The 17871-nt window shown below is 49.5% G+C and overlaps 1 protein-coding gene across 2 annotated transcripts in view; it reads left to right on the top strand.

The window, feature by feature from the left end:
* The window catches only part of hs2st1a (heparan sulfate 2-O-sulfotransferase 1a), a 43797-nt gene extending 28879 nt beyond the window's left edge, over nt 1-14918 (top strand). For both annotated transcript variants that reach the window (XM_048989084.1, XM_048989085.1), the window contains exons 2-7: nt 10803-11038; nt 11684-11769; nt 12830-12968; nt 14103-14200; nt 14395-14552; nt 14679-14918. In XM_048989084.1, the coding sequence (XP_048845041.1) occupies nt 10803-11038; nt 11684-11769; nt 12830-12968; nt 14103-14200; nt 14395-14552; nt 14679-14905 (944 nt within the window). In that variant the 3' untranslated portion in view covers nt 14906-14918. The remainder of the gene's footprint in view (nt 1-10802; nt 11039-11683; nt 11770-12829; nt 12969-14102; nt 14201-14394; nt 14553-14678) is intronic.
* The last annotated feature ends 2953 nt before the right edge of the window (nt 14919-17871 follow it).

Raw genomic sequence — 17871 nt, 5'->3', positions numbered from 1 at the left:
TATCTTCAGTTTTATCTGGTTGTACTCCGACTGAGGAAGGAATATGTTGAGACCAAAAGCACAAGGCAGGCTGCGGGCCAGCTCCCTTCTCCACTGGAAAGATAGGAGCTCTTCTTCTAAGCTTTTCTGAGGAGTGATATATATTTAAACATGGTTTACATTTATTCCTGGGCCATCGACAGCTTCTAGCTGCTGCTGAAGAGAATTGACCTGAAAACCCAGCACTTATCTTACTCAGTGGCGTGACACTGCACTCCAGCTCCCGAATGCCATTTGAGTAGTTTGCCTTCGCATTTTTGTGCAGTAATGAATTGTCGCATTTAGAAAATAGGGACACAGCACTGATTGCAAGAACATGTTGACCAGCCGAGAACTTCATGTTGTGACTAGACGCGGCGTGAAGTCTGCTGTAAGTTTGTGTTTCTCTCTGAATGTCTGTAAGGAGAGTTTGACACTCCGGTTTTTGTAGGTCGTGAAATATTAATGTCCAAGGACTCTGCTCTATCGACAGCAGCAGGTGTGTGTGTGGGGCAGCAGTCCCTTCACAGTGATGGATTTTCCTTGAGGGAAAGACCTTGTCAGAGGGAGCACTGAATGCATTGGTTTTGACCCCAACCCCCACACCCGTCGACGACTCCAGCTTCGGAAGGGTTCAGTTTTAAGGCCCTTTCACTGTACAGTCCTTACACCTGCTGCTGCGGTTGTTAATCCCGCTTTCTGACATGTTGGATTTTCCTGTAATTTATTTGAAATTGTAGACGGCAGTTGCTTATAGGGTTATGTAGCAGCTGCTCCTGCCCTCACTGTAGGGTGACTGTGACCTCACCGTCTGCCTAATTTGCGTGTCAGAATTTGAACTCCTCCAGCTTCAGCAGAGGATGGGTATCGACGGAGCGTTTTATGGTCAGGATGGGGCTGCCCTGGAGACTGAAAACGGATCAGCAGCACATGGAGGAAAAAATAAAAATAAAAAATGTAATTCACAGCTGGGAACAAAGTCACAGTTACAGTTCGGCCATTAGGATCAGGAAGGATTCTTTCACTGCTGAAGTGAGATTAAATGGAGCGTGATCCTTTTTACCCAACGCAGGGGATGGGTCTGGGGAGCCAAACAGCACTACAGCCTCCAGTCACCCGACTCGGTTTTCAAGATCAAAATAAGCCACAACCACCACGGATCACGTGAGATAAAGGACGGCATTGAAGACGCCAACATACTTTGCTGCGGTAGAGGAGAGCGTGGAAAGTGCACAGTTCATTATAACTCACAGTTACAGGCATAATCAATACGATCCAGGAATACATGCGTGAACAGCTCATTCCTACTGCAGGGGCAGGGTACTTACAGAGTGCCAATGGGGAGGGGGGACATTACCCCCAAAGTTCTGGATTCCTGACCAGTATGTGCCACATCCCTGGGTTTTTTTTTTTTTTTTTTTTAGGTTATACCTCTGAAAAACCTTTGAAAATACTTAACCCTGGTTGGTTAAGTATCCAACTAAATAAATTGACCTAAAGCCATAATTGTGTAGGTTTCTTTAAATAAGCAGTGATATATTGTTGGATGGGGGGTGGTATGGCGGTGTGGTGGTTAGCACTGTTGCCTCACACCTCTGGGACCCGGGTTCGGGTCTCCGCCTGGGTCACATGTGTGCGGAGTTTGCATGTTCTCCCCTTGTCGTTGTGGGGTTTCCTCCAGGTACTCCGGTTTCCCTGTGCATGTGTGTGTGAATGGTGTGTGAGTGTGCCCTGCGATGGGCTGGCCCCCCATCCTGGGTTGTTCCCTGCCTCATGCCCATTGCTTCCAGGATAGGCTTATTCCCCCGCTACCCAGTAGGATAAGCGGTTTGGAAAATGGATGGATGGGCTTGCAGCTGGCTTTCAGGGGAACCTGAAATGGTCCCGTATGAAAATGCATCCCTCTCTGAATCCCTGGCTTCTTGGCTGTGCTGCTCTGCTGCCGCACCATCTTTCCCGTCTTTCCCATCTTTCCCGTCTTTCCCATCTTTCCCGTCTTTCCCATCTTTCCCGTCTTTCCCGTCTTCCCATCTTCTCCGTGACCTTTGCAAAGGGGCAGCCGTCACCAGTCTGAAAAGCGAACGATGGCCCCTCCCATCGCTGGAGGGGCCGTTATGGACCAGCTCTCCATTCTCTGTGTGAAACCATTTTCACGTTCTCACCATGGATATCATGAAGCCTGACTCTATTTTTCTTCTAATTAGAGAACAATTTGATTAATTTCCACCTATCTAAGCTTTTTTATGCAATGAGACCATTCATGGGTCTGTGACAGTTGCGGTTTGTTGATACATAAGAACTTAAAGACAAAAAACCAATGTAGGCAAATAATCTTGTTGTTAATCAATAAATATCCAGTAATGATGTTACGGACAGTGTAAACACAATCGTTTTTCATCTTGACCTGACTGGTTTTTGGTTGCAGTACTGTCTAATTTGGAGAGCAGGAGACATTTTTAATGTGGGTTTTGTACCAGAACGTCTTATTCGCGCGGCACGAACCATGCGGTGCTGCCAGGATGGCCTGGGGGAGCTCTGGCAGCATGCCCCCCCCCCCCCCCCCCCGGGATTATTCATTCCGACAGGGTGGCTGACTTGTTTAGTCAAGCGCTTCTCTTGCTCGCTCCCAAACCCTGTTTCCCGCTGAAGTCTGCAGAACGGCAAACCGCCGCCTCACTGCCAGGGTTCTGCATTCGGGGCCCTTTTTAAATTCCATCTCATTCTCTTGGTGTCATCTTCTGTGTACCTTAATGACAGAAACCCGGTTCTTGTCAGTCTTCGTCCCGCATGGAGGTTGCGTTGCTTAGACTCTCGTCTCTTTCTTGTTTTTCCATTTATCAAACATTCACACGGTTGGGATTTATTCTGGTTTGCATCAATTAATGTGTGTTTACATTTCTGAAGTAATACAAGATCCCCTTTCGAATAGCCGCCTGTCTCCGCAGTGCTGAGCTACATTATCAGCTTCTGCTTCTGTGACTGAAATACATGCAGGAGTATCCTGGTAGAAAAAATGGGGCATTTGCCAACTAATCTGACGCCAATGGTGTCATTGGAAGTATTAGTGGTTCTGCAGGGTTTCCTGTGGGTTCCTGAGGGACACGAGTCGATTCTCTGTGCCTAAACTGCTCCGTCCGCTCAGGCTGGAGAACACCGCAGACTCGTGGTGCCGAGCACACTGGAGATGAGGTTGGGTCACGACCCCCCAAGCCAGACTTTGTCTGTCGGTTCACTTTCCCTTCGCTAATAAATGCAGGCGTCAGGAATTAATCTAATTTGAGTTTCAGAGCTGCTGTAAAAACCAACATTTATTATTAAATCCTGAACAGCTGTGCTCTGCTTATCTATTGTTTAATGTTTTCAGTCACAAGCTTCTGAAATCAGCTTTAAAAAAAAAAACAAAAGAATTTTGTGAAATGGGGCTGACAGAAGTGCCATCGATGGGTCTGTGTGAACGCTAGTGGGTGGTGCCGATCAGCAGGAGGCGCCCTTTCACTCTTCGGCAGGAGTGAACTTCTGAGCCCAGGCTGTTTGCACGGCCTCGCCAAGACCACACAGGCGGAATCGCATGCGGCCACGTGTCGCGGCGTGTCAAGGACGCAGGATGCCGCACGTGTGCCTTCATGCTCGACGTGCTCAGAGCCTCCGGGTGTCAAACGACCTGGAGCCTGTCGGCTTGTTCGGTATTTTGCGCTGCAAGTTGATCAGGTACCATGGCGCATCAAGGATGCCGTGTTTTGGCAGCCTTGCCGTCCAGGTGCGTTTTTTCATAATGGGCGCCACTGCACATCAACATCCTGTACAGGGCAGGTCGGGGATGGGGGGGATGGGGTGGGATGGGGGGGGGGGGGGGGCAGTCATATCTCTCGCCTCTTTGAAATGGAAGCCTTGAAGGTACAGGCAGGGGATCCATTACCGGCTAAGTGCCGGCCTTCCGCTGTGATTGAGCAACTATGTTCCATTAGCATCATGCTGCAATTGGGAACGGACCCACTTGTTTTTTTTTTGCAGTTCAGCCCCCCTGGGGGTTGGGTGGTAAGGAGAAGCCATCTTGGGACCGACTCCCTCTGCTTCTTTTCCCTAATAAGTCTCTGTTTGGCTGCTGAAATATGTCTCTGAATTTAGTCCCTGCCAAGTATTTGATTGCTGCGAGAAACTTGCCTAAACCTGCTGTAGCCCATCGACCGCCTGCGAACGACACGGACACCGGCGTCTCTGCGGCAGGTAGCAGCTCAGAGGGGACGCCACGCGACTGGCCCCCCGCGTCCGACCTGCATGCTCTCCTCATCAGTTCCTGTCTTATGGTCCATCTGTTTGATGATTTTTCCAAGTGAGAGATGGAGCAGTTTTGGTAGGTGGCGTTGGGTCGTCGGACTGAATCGTGAGGAATGTTTGCACCTGAGGGGCAGAGAGGGGGAGGGAGGGGTGGCTGACATCCCACTGTCTTTTTGATCATGCAAATAGGTGTCTGCCGTGCGATTCGTGTTACTTTAAGGAAAAAGAGAATAAAGGATTCGTGTTGGTGGCTGGGCACGGAAATGTCACCGGCTCCCAACCTTGTTTTACAGCCACATCTCTTTCGTCTGATCCTTTTGATGTCGATCCGCTCGCTGGAACCGGCTGCGGCTGGTCGCAGGCCTTCGCAGTGCTCTGCCTCTGCCAGAGTGTTCCAGAGTCACTCACCGTGCAAGTCTTTGTGCTTTACTGGTTTGCGCTTGGCATCAAAAACGTTGCTGGTGATGTGGTCACGTGCTGGATTTCCCCCGCTGCACTCTTTGCACTCACAGCAGCCACTGATTTTGCCTTTTAATAAAAGGACCCCCCCCCCCCCCACCCCAGCAGCTTCCATAAACGCAGTGAAACCACATATGGCTTATCTGCCTGACAGACGAGTGGATGTGCCCTCCCTGGTCTCGGATAGAACTCTTACAGCATCCATACCTTTCCCGCAGTCAGGTGACACATCTGAATGTATGCAGTGGAGTCAGACCTTAATGGAGCCCATCAGTCCAGCTTTCAGCTAAACCCCCTCTCAAACCCCCCACCGAGGGTTTGCCTTGTTTCGGCCTCATCCAATCAGAGGCTTTGCATCTACCTGCTGGTGCACCTTTTTCCCAGGCCTCAATTCCACAGCGACTAAGCATGTCCATTGGAAAATGGGGGGGGGCCGTGCGAGGTTGGGACACGACGCACTGGATCTCCAGTGGCGTTTCATGGGCTGAAGGCTCTGCTGGGTGTCACTCCCACTGCGCCCGTTATTATCCCCCATCGGCGCTCTGCTGCATACATTCGCAGGAGTTTCACCGCACATTGGTCATGGAAGCGAACACGTCGTTAAGCCAGACTCTTGCTCGCTGCGGAATTCCTGCAAGCAGGAAAACGAAAACGCATTTCTTCTGGTTTTGGAGCGTCACTGAATATCGCCATGCAATTTACCGTTTTAATTGTTTGAGCGAGAAAAGGTTAGTCGTTGAATAAAGGCTTTTGTTTTTAAATCACTCAAAAGGAAAAAGAGGCCAGTCTGTCTGGAAATACCTTCAGTAATCCTTTGCATCATTATCAGTCGTCACTCATCCGGAAGTTTGCTTTAATCTGACTAAAAATAACCTTAAATGCTTTTAGTTTGACTCTGATTTCATTTAGTCAGCGGCTCAAACGGGCCAACTCAGAAGTCACTGGGAAGAACTTTAGCACTGGGGCCCCAATGGGGTGTAACTGGGAATTAGCTCAGTGGTTTTGAGGAAATGATTTGGGTGACAGGAAAGGAGTCAAACATTATGCAGGAATTGTACTTATTCAGATGATATTTCAATGAATTGTGGATATTGAAAATGTGTTCTTTGTGTCCTTTATTCTGAATGTTTGCTTTTTGCTTCAGTTGTGTCCTTGTTGGTCATAAACTGTCAGCATTTGATATTTGAGAGCCCTATCCTGGTTTTGGTGGCAAATGCGTCATCTGAGAGACCAAAATCAATGAGAAGTAAAATTGATCCGCTCCATTGTAATTCTTCTACAGTCGTAATCTTTTTCTTTGATTTGGGGTGTTTTTTCCCAAATTACTTTCCATTGATCTGAGAAAGACCTGGAAACGAAATTGGCCGCTAACTGTAGACATAAACTAACCACCCATCCAGAACTTTCCCAAGAATATTATCCTCTGGGAGTCATTGTATTCCAGCCGCATTGTGCTGCCCCCCGGTTGAGCATGACATGGTGTACTTTGGGGGGTGTGGGAGTGCCCAGGGAAGAGGACTACCTGCGGACCCTCGTAAATGCCCGCCCACAGTCGTGTGGCGTCATGGCAAGGATATCAAAGCTGCTTGTTAGCCACAGTGCTAGGTCCATGGGTCCATTTTCCTGAACTGAGGCAGCCAATCATCGGCTAATGTTCGATGTTGAAGGGAGGCCTTCTGGCCCTGGATGCTGCAAACCTGTGCCCTCACCTGATCGCCCTCCCTTCTCATGAACCAGTCTTGCACTATGCTGGTAAACAGGAAGTTCCTATCTCGGTTGACTATTATCGGAGTCTTTTTCTGACGTCTCCTTCGGTAATTCTTGAGTCTGACCCTCCCCTCACTCTGGTAACCAAAGCCGAGCTTCTTCCGCGTTAATGGCTGTCGAGGTGCTACCAGTCAGCAGAAACACAACTCCCCAGTGCAGCCCGGCTCAGTGCTTTACCAGCTGTGGAAACTCTTGTTACCCACCATGGAGGTAAAAACCAGCTGGGAGAGACCCTGCTAACGGGTCCTCATCTTTCAAGAAGAGCGATTTGATGCAGTCAGGTATTTGTGGGCTCCGGACCTTTGCTTGAGTACCTGCCCTATCGCCCCTTGGAGTCTGGCCTTTGACCCTTTCATGGGTTCCTGTTATGTTCTAAATGGCTAATTCCATAACTTCTGGTTGGTGGAAAAAAAAATCACACCACGTGGCACCCGATATAGCATTCTCCACACTTCTGACTCAGTGCGTACTTCTCATTCTGGGGGGGGAACACTTTGGGTGCCCCTAAGATTTGCTAGGTGGCAGCCATCTGGAAGGCAGACCAGTGACCGCTAATCTGCCGTCACCAAAGCAAGCGTGAACTTCGATTTTAGATAGTAGGAGTAACTGTAGGAGACACTTGTGGTCATCTTTAATCAAGCAGAAAATAAAGCACAGCATGTAGAAACGAATGGCATGAATTCCGTTTAGAGACCTTATTGTATTCGGAAGTGACAGTGTGACTGAATTAGCGAATAACTCTGCGTGACAGCAGGATTCGAGGGAACCGTTGTTTGACCTTTAGGAAGAGGGGAGTGAATTCTGGGATCAATGATTTTAATCTACTGCTGGCTGAACCAGGAGGCCTGCGAGGGATGCCCGAGGGTGCTGTCTGTGAATTTGACAGCGACTTGGCCGGGTGACTGTGTAGGGGGAAATCTATACGGGACGGAGCCTTATCTCAAACAGCCACACGCTGATCAGCGGCCCAGCTTGCCAACCGCGATGCGCGAAGAGTGGCATCGGCGTGCTGCTCATGGTTCGAAGGACCGCCTGGGCAGCGGGACCGGGATGAAACCGTTGGCGTTTTGTTCAGCAAGGTGTTTCCATTTAACAGGGGATCCCCCCGCAGCCAAGTGGAGCCAGGTGTGAAATTCCAGAGACTTTGGGGGGGGGGGGGGGGTGGATTTAGCTGGTCCCTATGAACTGACAGGCGATGATTCATGTCTTTAATAGGAAATCTCTTACTTCTACAGCCTTTGTGAGACTGAGCTGTCCCACTGCCCCTGTCCACCCCTCGCTGAGAAATCTCAACAGCCTCATCTCCATGGCATCTTGGCAGGATTAGAGGATTGTACTCTGCCACCTTCCTGCCCCCCCCCCCCCCCCTCCCCCTTCTCACACAACCCTTTCTTGCCTCCGCGTCAGTGCCACAAAACTACTGCGTGGCACCGTTTGGAGTCTCACTGAAAATGCCGCTCACAATTACGCCCCTGCCGCTCGGCCTCACCATTGGAAGTTTAATCGTCCGGAAACGTGTTTGTGCTCTATGGAGGAGCGGGATGCCTGGCTGATAAGTGAACGCTAATGTCTGGGTACGAGTTAGAAGCGAGGCGCTGATGCGAGCCGCACTGCCTGGTGAATTCAGTGTTGTATCCGACTGCAGGGGCTGCTGGGTAGATTGGGCACGGTCTGGATTTGGAAATCTGGGTAGCTAGCAGGTCGAGATCAGACCCAGCTTGAACTGTGTGTCCCCTATAGCTGCACTTAGCCATCTTTACTTGCACTGTGCTTAGTCAGCAGTCCTACATTCACCCGCTTGAATGTCCTGCCTGTATGTTGCACTGTTGACCTGGAGGAAATACTGTGGATCTCTGCATGGCTGGTATGACGGTAAAGTTCCACTCGACTCGACTGCTATCACACTCTCTCTCTCTCCCCCCCCCCCCCAATCCACCAGCCCCTGGGAGGCATTTTTCCATGCCGGGTCAGTTGTTTATCTTGTGACTTGCTGCGGGCCATATAGCATGTGACCCCCCCCGTGAGAAAGGCATCACTGGCAACTAAGTACATCTGCAGTAAAAATATAGCAATGGGAACACATGTTGTCGCCCCCCCCCCCCCCCCCAGCTTATTGAGCTATGATCAATATTTTAAAGATGGTACTTTTCTGCGCTGTTGGCCATCAGCCGTAGGAGATGAATGGGTCAATTAGGGAGGCCCATCTCTGGGCAATTACTGCCGTAGCACTCGCCCAACGCCATGTGAGCGTCTGCGCCATGTGGACGTCTGCCTTTCCTGTATCGCCGCTGATTGGCTCGTCGCTGGTTGGCTCGCCGCTGATTGGCTCGCCGCTGATTGGCTCGCCCCTGCTGCATAACCCTTTATGTCTAGAATACTGCGCTCAGCAAGGCCACCGTGAAGGACCGTCTTGCTTTCTGAGAATAACAAGGACACATACTCGAGCGCATTTGTATATGTAAATTCCATAGACATAACAGGCTATAGATATGTCGGATATGAAATCATCCGTAGATAAACCTGTAAGGTATATCAGATGAATAGAACCGAGTCCGGCTGCTTGCGGATGATGGCTGTCACACCTGGGACCAGTTTGATCTGGCTGCTTAGCCTCCGCCCAGACTGCAGCTCACCGGGGGACATTCGTATCAGTTGAGTCTGTCGCCATGCCGACTTGACGGGACTGATTCACGACTTGCTTGTTCCTCAACCTTGCCTATTCGAAAATATAAATGGCACGCCGCAAGCCAGCGGCAGGCGCTGCCTGTCCAGACGACGACGTGTTTGTTCTCATTCTGGCAATATATCGTAGCGGTACATTGGAAGATCGCGGCTCTGGGTGGAGGAGCGACACTCGGGACAGCTCCTTTTGAGGGCCGCACCTTTACTGCGTATCAAATGCACACAAGCCAAACCCATACTACCGCTAACAGGGGGACCTAAGCACCGAAGCAACAAGACAGGTTCACGGTTGTTAACGCGAAGGGATGCAAAACCACATACAAGCATGCTGTCGACCAAAGAGAGACGCACATTACAACTATAAACCATTAACAAAGTGATATAAGCCCCACAACAATGTGAAATTGATCTAATTTACCACATCGTCAGAGTGAGCGAGCAGGGGATGATGGGTAACTGTGGCTACAGCCCGCCCCCAAGGTGACTGGGACTGTGTGTGAAATGATGCCGTAATACCCTTAGTGCTGCCTTTCAACCATCTTGTGTTTTGGGATTATGGTCTGGTTGCTGGTGGCTTGTTTCCAGTACCGACCAGTGGCGTCTGGTGTGAACGTGGCCATCTCCGAGGAACCCCGCTGTAGGCGTGATCCGATGGGGAGGCATTTTAACAGAAGAGCAGTGTAAAGACAGCCAGGCATGGTGGAGTGTGAAGGCCTGACCCATTAACCTGGTGGCCTCGAAAGTCTTCCATCTGGGTGCTGCACTGACACTACGTAGTGTACACTTTTGCAAACTGCAAGGAGTGAAGGACGGCTGTGTGCTTTGCTGCTGTTGCGTACTCCTGGGCATGTGGCTAGCATCAGGGGCGAATCCCCGACCTCGCCGCAGGCCCCCGGCCAGCTCTGTAAGGCAAGAAGGTGTCTGGATTCCCTGGAGTCGGTCACATCGATCCAGCCGATTCTTCTCCAAACTCCGATGGCCAGGCTGCGAGGTCACCTCACGTGTTACCATCTGTCTAAGGTTCAAAAGGCACCATCACCTTCACAGGAAGGAGAGCAGGTGGGGTAGAGATGCCTTTTGGGGATTTTTGTTATGAACCGTCTGCGTGTCGGACAGTTCGTCTCGCTTTTGAGCCCATTTGTCATTGGAAATGTAGATGAGTCTCTTTAATTTCACTGTTCATTTCTCATCGGGGTGCCGGTTTACTGTCTCACGTTGTTGTGTCAGGATTTTCTTTAAATATCTTGGCGTAGGTGATGATGTGACGGTTCAGGGTGAGAGATCCTTGGTGCAACCCTGGAGAAGATCATCAAGATGAGAGAGAGTGTGTGTGTGTGTGTGTGTGTGTGTGTGTGTGTGTGTTTTCAATCCTATTCACATTCAACTCAAACATTATGTTACAATATTGTACCGGGTTTTAAGCACCCAGGGTAAAGTGGGCCTGTGAGTTTCCAGACGGCCTCTTTCTACGGATGGTCTGAGGTCATTGGTGCTGCCTCTCTCTGCCAGTCGGGAAACAGGAGCACAGGACCGTAAGCTGTTTCCCTTCAGCGGATCCACTAACTCTCGCCTCTTTGTCTGTTTCCCCCCTGGCTTCGCAGAGCGCGCCATCGCAAGGCATGAGGTGCGGGAGATTGAGCAGCGCCACACTCAGGACGGCGGGCGGGAGTCGCCGCTGGGCGAGAGCGATGACGTGGTCATCATCTACAACCGTGTGCCCAAGACGGCCAGCACCTCCTTCACCAACATCGCCTACGACCTGTGCGGCAAGAACAAGTACCACGTGCTACACATCAACACCACCAAGAACAACCCTGTCATGTCCCTGCAGGACCAGGTGAAGGCTAGTTCTGTCATAAGTCAAATAAACCCCCCCCCCTCTATTATCCACCTCTTCTTGATACCCCTCCCCCCCCCAAGAAGTATGGCTTTATAATATTGTAACAAATTCACATTCTTCTTCACTGTGGGGAAGTAATTTTACCACTTTGTATTTAAATGTGTTTTTGTTAATCCATTATTCATAACACACTCTGCCTAAAGCTTGACAAAAAAATGGGTAAAAGCAGCATGTTCTTAAACATGAGTGTAATTATGGATGCCTGCTGAATTGCTCTAGCTCTCTAGCTGGTTCAGTAAAGTGCCATATAGCTTGTTTGAAATGGGACATAAATACGGTATTAAATGTGGCCGGTGAGATGAGCTAAGAGGTGCTGCTCATGCTGAAGTGCCCTGAGCGGTATCATAAATATCTGTCCGCATGGGAACGGCGCTAAATACATTAACCGCTCAGGGCTTCTGGTCACGCTGATGATGTGACCTGTGACTGGTGCTTCCTGTCGGGTCACCGCGATGTTTCCTGTCCAAGTGGGCCACATCTCTGGAGGGGTGCTCCCATAGTGCTTTGCGGAGTGCCGATATTAGGACGTCCTGGAATTCTGGGAAGGAGCTTCTGTGGGTCTGATGTCTTGTGGCCTTACAGGTGCGGTTCGTGAGGAACGTGACGTCCTGGACGGAGATGAAGCCAGCTTTTTACCACGGACACGTGGCTTTCCTGGACTTCTCCAAGTGAGCAGCCTCCATTGTTAAGCTCCTGGCTTCTCGCATCATTCTCTGTCGCGGGTCTCGATTGCCGTCGTCTCTGGGGTCACTTGCGTCGGGACATTTCCTCTCGTTACGTTTCCCTTCGACATTTTGTGACAGGCGAGTTTTCTTGGGGTCAGATAGTCGCCTTATTGCTGTGTCATTTCGAAGATAAAGGCGGAGACTCTCCACCTGAAGCTCTTTTGAAGTGTGATTTCATTTAAAAAGAAACTCAACTGGTATAAAACGGAATTATTCATGACTTTATAATATGTTACAATATTTACCCTTAATAAGTATCAAGGACTGTGTGTCATTTTTTTCCTCTATAACTATTGACAGTATGAATCGATACGGTGCGTTGGTGTTGATGCAGGTGAACTTGTACTGTGTCTCAAAGTGTTGCCTTGGCCTTAGTGCTAAGCCCCCCCCCCCCTCCCCGGCTGTGTGTAAGAGTCAGAGACCACCCCGGTGCTGTGTGCAGGGTAAATAAGCTACTGGGGAACCGGAGGAATTTTAAGAGTGATCGATGGCTCGGTGGGTGTTTAAGAACCACTGAGAATAGAGCAGTACAACAGCGGACTGGGGGGCTGTTCTACTACAACGGGGGCTGCATTCCTACAGTTAATGTAGAAATAATAGTCAGTTGCAAAAAAATGTGGCTCATTAATGTTCTGCTGCTATTGTGGACAATGAGAGCGTGTTTGTATTCAGAGCAGCACGTCAGAGTAGTGGACCTGCCTCTTAACCGGGTAGGATTTTAAATTGGGTGAAAAATGCCCCCTTGTGGATGAAAAGAGCTTTGCATCAGTATGAACATTATGTATGGGAAATTCTCCTTTGACAGAGACCATAATGAGATTTTTAACGTGAACATATGACTGCATAACGATTTCTTAGTGTTGATGCTGGTATCTATGATACTTTGGTACCACGACAGGGGGCTTCATTGCAACTGAACTGATCTGGCCAGCAATCCAGTGCTTCCACAAAGGTGCCATGTGCTGAAGGATGATTGACAGGTTACTGGCCCCTCCCACTGCAGGTTCGGCGTGAAACGAAAGCCCATCTACATCAATGTGATCCGAGACCCCATCGAGCGCCTTGTGTCCTATTACTACTTCCTGCGCTTTGGAGATGACTACCGGCCGGGACTGAGGAGGAGAAAGCAGGGGGATAAGAAGGTAATGCAGCCCACTGTCTGTGGCCAGTGGTGATTGGAGACTTACGGTGGGCGGAGTATCTGTGGGCTGTTAGTCTAGGTTTAACCCTCTGAGGTCTAGGGGTAGGGAACACACTTTCACTGACTGGGGCATGGTCACACATTTCATTCAATATCAAACTTAATTCATGGTAAGTAAATAATTTCTTATATATTTGTTTTGCCATTAAACTCATCTTAATCTTAGTGTACTTTGTAAATATGTCAGATTTATGTGAAGTTTGTAATTTGACATCAAAGTATAGAGATTGCAAAATGCAGTTTGGAACACTTGCAGAAACATTATAAAAGTACATAGTAAGCAATGGTGGAAGTTTGTTTTGATCCCAGATATCTGATCACCAAAGTCTTGGCTACATGTTGATGACTAAATGGTGTGGTTACAACATTCAGTTGGATAAATAAATAAGAAAAACCAAACTCATGTCACTATTTCTGGGCTCCTTCCATTGAATATGTAGCAACTTTCATGTGTATGAATGAGCCATTCACACCTGGCCACACCCCCCCCCCCCCCTTTATGGCGCTGATGGGGATGTATCTGGATCGCATTTCCACATTGCGTTACTTTTTGCCCATTGAACCTAATTTTAAAAAGTGTAACACTTTTGACAACTGACGTTTTGAGAAGACGACAGATTACAGATTTAGTCGGTGTTCTTTTCATGTTTCTATAATAAGATTTCAGCGAGTTATGAACTGAAATACGCGGCATCGTTGGACTCCAGAGGGTTAATCCAATGGTAGCTGGTACAGCAGGTGATTGGCAGTGCATCGTCTTGTCTGTGGTGGGCTTTAAAGCCTTGTTTCCCAGCATCCTCCACTTCCTGTATGATACGAGGCCTATATATCTGAGGTAGATTGTTTATGCCGCGAGTAGAATTTGCCCCCCCCCCCCGAATACTTTACTGTGTTGATGTTCAGCTTTAATAATCGTCCCAGTCATGCGCCTCCTCCATTCATGTGCTCTTCTGAGAACTTTGGAAGATGTGTGTTCATCATTAACGCTAGGGGGCGCTAGCAAGCCAGCCGATGGCTTCGGTCCTGAGGACCTCGGTCTTAAATGGGTCTGTAATTGTCACTCCTCTCGTTGCAGACCTTCGATGAGTGCGTGTCGTCCGGAGGGTCCGATTGCGCTGCCGAGAAGCTCTGGCTGCAGATCCCTTTCTTCTGCGGACACTATTCGGAATGCTGGTGGAGAACCTTCTACGGCTGCTTCTGTCTTATCATGATGCAACACTAATTGTCTAATTATACAGATGTGGCCTAATTGTCTCTTGGATGAAACTGGAAAGGATGGGCACAGTTATGTGCTGCAGTGTGTCCTCCCCGCTACAGGGTGGCGCCAGTGAGACACATGTGGCTGACCACTCTGCTGCTCCTGGCAGGAACGTGGGGAGCCGGTGGGCGCTGGAGCAGGCCAAATATAACCTGGTGAACGAGTACCTGCTGGTGGGCGTGACCGAGGAGCTGGAGGACTTCATCATGATCTTGGAAGCAGCTTTACCGCGGTACTTTCGTGGTGCCACTGAGCTGTACCGCACAGGTAACCGGGCCGTGCCGGCCCTCACTTCATTACAAGTTCATTTCTGCTCGAGTCCCAAAGCGCCGCGATCGTGCAAGTTCACACTCCCGCAGCCGGCCTTAATCGCACGATGCCGTCCGTTTCCAGGGAAGAAGTCTCACCTGAGGAAGACGAGCGAGAAGAAACCTCCCACCAAGGAGTCCATCGCCAAGCTCCAGCAGTCAGACATCTGGAAGATGGAGAGCGAGTTCTATGAGTTCGCACTGGAGCAGTTCCAGTTCGTCCGTGCCCACGCCGTCAGGGAGAAGGATGGAGACCTGTACATCCTGGCCCAGAACTACTTCTACGAGAAGATTTATCCCAAGATGACCTAGGGTCTGGGATGGGGGGGGGGGGCGCGGGGGGGGGGGGGGGGGGGGTCGCAGATGTAGAGGAACTGACTGAAGATTTTTACCTCAACACTGCCGTCATCTCTGTGACTGAGGAGCAGGATGTGCGCTGATCGGCTGGCCGGGGCCCCGGGTGGAGACTTGCATTGATTCTCATATCTGTAGCAGTCCACTGAAAAGGGCTGTAGTAGCCAAACTGTCCCCCAAAATGGGCAGGCAGACATTTGCCAGTGTGTCAAGGACATCAGCAACCGGGATGTTACACTCTGATCTTTTTTTGACCTCCCTCAGGTTAAAGGTCACTTTTCCAACAGACATCGCGGTCTGAGGGGGGTGCGCCGTGGGCACGCAGCCAGCAGGTGTCACTTTTGAGTCCGGTTCCCCCTCCTGTCCTGAATGTCGTCGTGATTTCTACTCCCCATCAGCGTGCTTTTATTTTGGGATTTTTTAATCACTCTTTTTTTGTGTATTTATACATTTTCTTTTCGGTTTTGATGGCGAGGAGGCTGCAACAGATGGGAGTGGATGGGGTTGATTCTTTTTACAGTGATGTTGATCATTTGTTGTATTTCCTGACAAAACTTGTTGCTGAAGACTTCCTCTTCCTGTGTCTCAGGGGGTGGGTCCACTCCTCTCAGTTTGTGGGGGAGTCCACTGCCCAAGCCATGGGATCGGCCCACTTTACTCTGCTTGTGGGGGAGTCCACTGCCCAGACTATGGGATCGGTCCACTCCTCTCAGTTTGTGGGGGAGTCCACTGCCCAGGGCATGGGATCAGCCCACTTCACTCTGCTTGTGGGGGAGTCCTCTGCCCAGGCCATGGGATCGGCCCACTTCACTCAGACTGTGCAGGTGTCCACTGGTTCCATTACAATGTGCTGTTGTACATTTATTGATTTTTGTTAGTTTTTTTCCTTGCATCTTGTACAATTTTACCTGTAGAAGTATTTTTGCTAGGTGCTTTGTAAAGTGTTTACAAGCGTTGTAATTAAAACCTGACTGAAACAAAGGAAAACTAACCTGTTGCTGTACATATTGCTCATTTTATGTATTTGGACCAAATGGTTATATTAAAAGGGGAAAAAGGTTCTCTGCTCACATCCCATTTCTGTTTCCGAAGCGCAAAGTCCATCTCGCATCATAAAGCCAGAACTGATATTTAGCTTTGATTTGATTTTTGCAACTTTTTCCCGCTTCAATGAACATGAATCGTTTTAACTTTACATTTCAGTCGGCCCGCTGTCCTGATCACTAATCCTGCGCGTCAGAGTGTGAGATCGAGGGTCTTGCCTCAGACTTGCCCACATCCTCCGCTCTTTGTGGAGCTGGCCCTCCTGTGGTGACCTCAGAACTGGACATGTTCAGAGGTCGTGACAGACTCCTCCCCCATCAAATGCCTGTTCACCGGCTGGCTAAAACATGGGGGAGATTGCAGTGGGTTCTACTTATTTTTAAAAGTAGTCTGGAGACCTATCTGCAGCTGCATCTCACTGGTCTGGCCACCAGAGGGCACTGAGGTTCCCACTTCCAGTGAAGGCCAGTTGCTTGACTTTCATTTTTTTTTTTTTTTTTAAATGTGGCCGTTACGGGACTGAGGAAACACTACAGTTCTTCTGTGTGACAGCATGGCTGCTCCTTAAGCGGCACATGGGTGTGGCGTCTACAGCAGGACCTGGACTCTGAGGTTCTGCCCCTCGCTGATGGTCCTGCCTCACTGTCACCTCTCTGGGGCGATTCAGTTAGTTCAGGGTTGGCTGTTGCTCATGATCATGCATGTGTGAGCCTGTATCTGAGGCTCATTCCTGAAACTACTATGGAGATGACAGAAGCCTCAGTCAGTGACATGTGGGTGACAGGAAGTGGGGGATCGGAGGTGACGGACTTCACCTCAACCCTGGGAGGGCCTCTTACTCTGCCAGCTGTGGGCGCTGTTGAGCAAGCTTGGGCTGTGGATCGGTTGCTGTCTGAATACTCACATCTTATTGCCACGAGTTGAGTGATCTTTCGTACAACCAAGTTTAGCATGTTTGTGAAGCAGGTGTAGAAACCTGGAGCTTTCGGTTAAAATCCCGCCAGCTTCTCTTACCTACTAGTACCATCGTCAGACTGATAATAAAGACACAAACCCTGAAGCACAAGACTCAATGCCTTCACACTTCAGCTGACATTTATAATCCAAGATGTCTTTCCTGGCTGATTTAGACAGCTGTAAATTTCCCGTTTCAGCGCGGTCAGGGACATGACTGGAGCCCCCCCATGGAGCCCTGAATCCGTGAGCTTTTCTGCTGCAGGAAGCCCCCCATGTGTGACTGGCCCCCTCCCCACTGCACCTGTCATCGAAACCACTGTCAATTTATTGGATTAATAACTGATCGGGCACAACTTGATGACAGTGAACTGCAACCAGGAGAAGCTCTTCTAAAATAATTTCATATCCCCCCCATAAAATGTCCTGGCCCTCGTCTATAACGGATGGCATGCGGGCGCCCTGACACCCATGCAGGGGTCCCGTGCCTTCCCTCCCCATTGATTGTCGGTCGTGTTTCGTTTTATTACCCATTTCGTCATTTTCAGAATGTGCAGAAGCGTTTAATAAACACACTGATAGCCTGACCTGCTTCTGCCGCGCCGCTTATACCAAATACTGAGCGGCCAGGGTAAAAGATCCCACCCCACCCCCACAAGTTTGAACCACCGATGACATCTGTTTGCTAAACTAGAACTTTATACGTTTGGTCATTTAAATTTTCTGATATTTGTGTTGACTGATTAATCCAAAACACAGGTTCGTCTGCGTTCGGCGCCTGATTAAATCATCGGCCCAGGGATTAATTCCCGAAGGATGTGCGTGTGCTGGATGTGTTTAGAGCCAGCGTTTAGCGCCCTCTGCTGGCGCCGCTCATTCAAGCAACCACTGTAGGTTTAATGTAACTTTTTTTTAGCGGCTTTTCA

The sequence above is a fragment of the Brienomyrus brachyistius genome, chromosome 21, assembly GCF_023856365.1.
Source record: "Brienomyrus brachyistius isolate T26 chromosome 21, BBRACH_0.4, whole genome shotgun sequence".
Classification (NCBI taxonomy): Eukaryota; Metazoa; Chordata; class Actinopteri; order Osteoglossiformes; family Mormyridae; genus Brienomyrus; species Brienomyrus brachyistius.
This window is presented reverse-complemented; position numbering and strand designations above follow the sequence as displayed.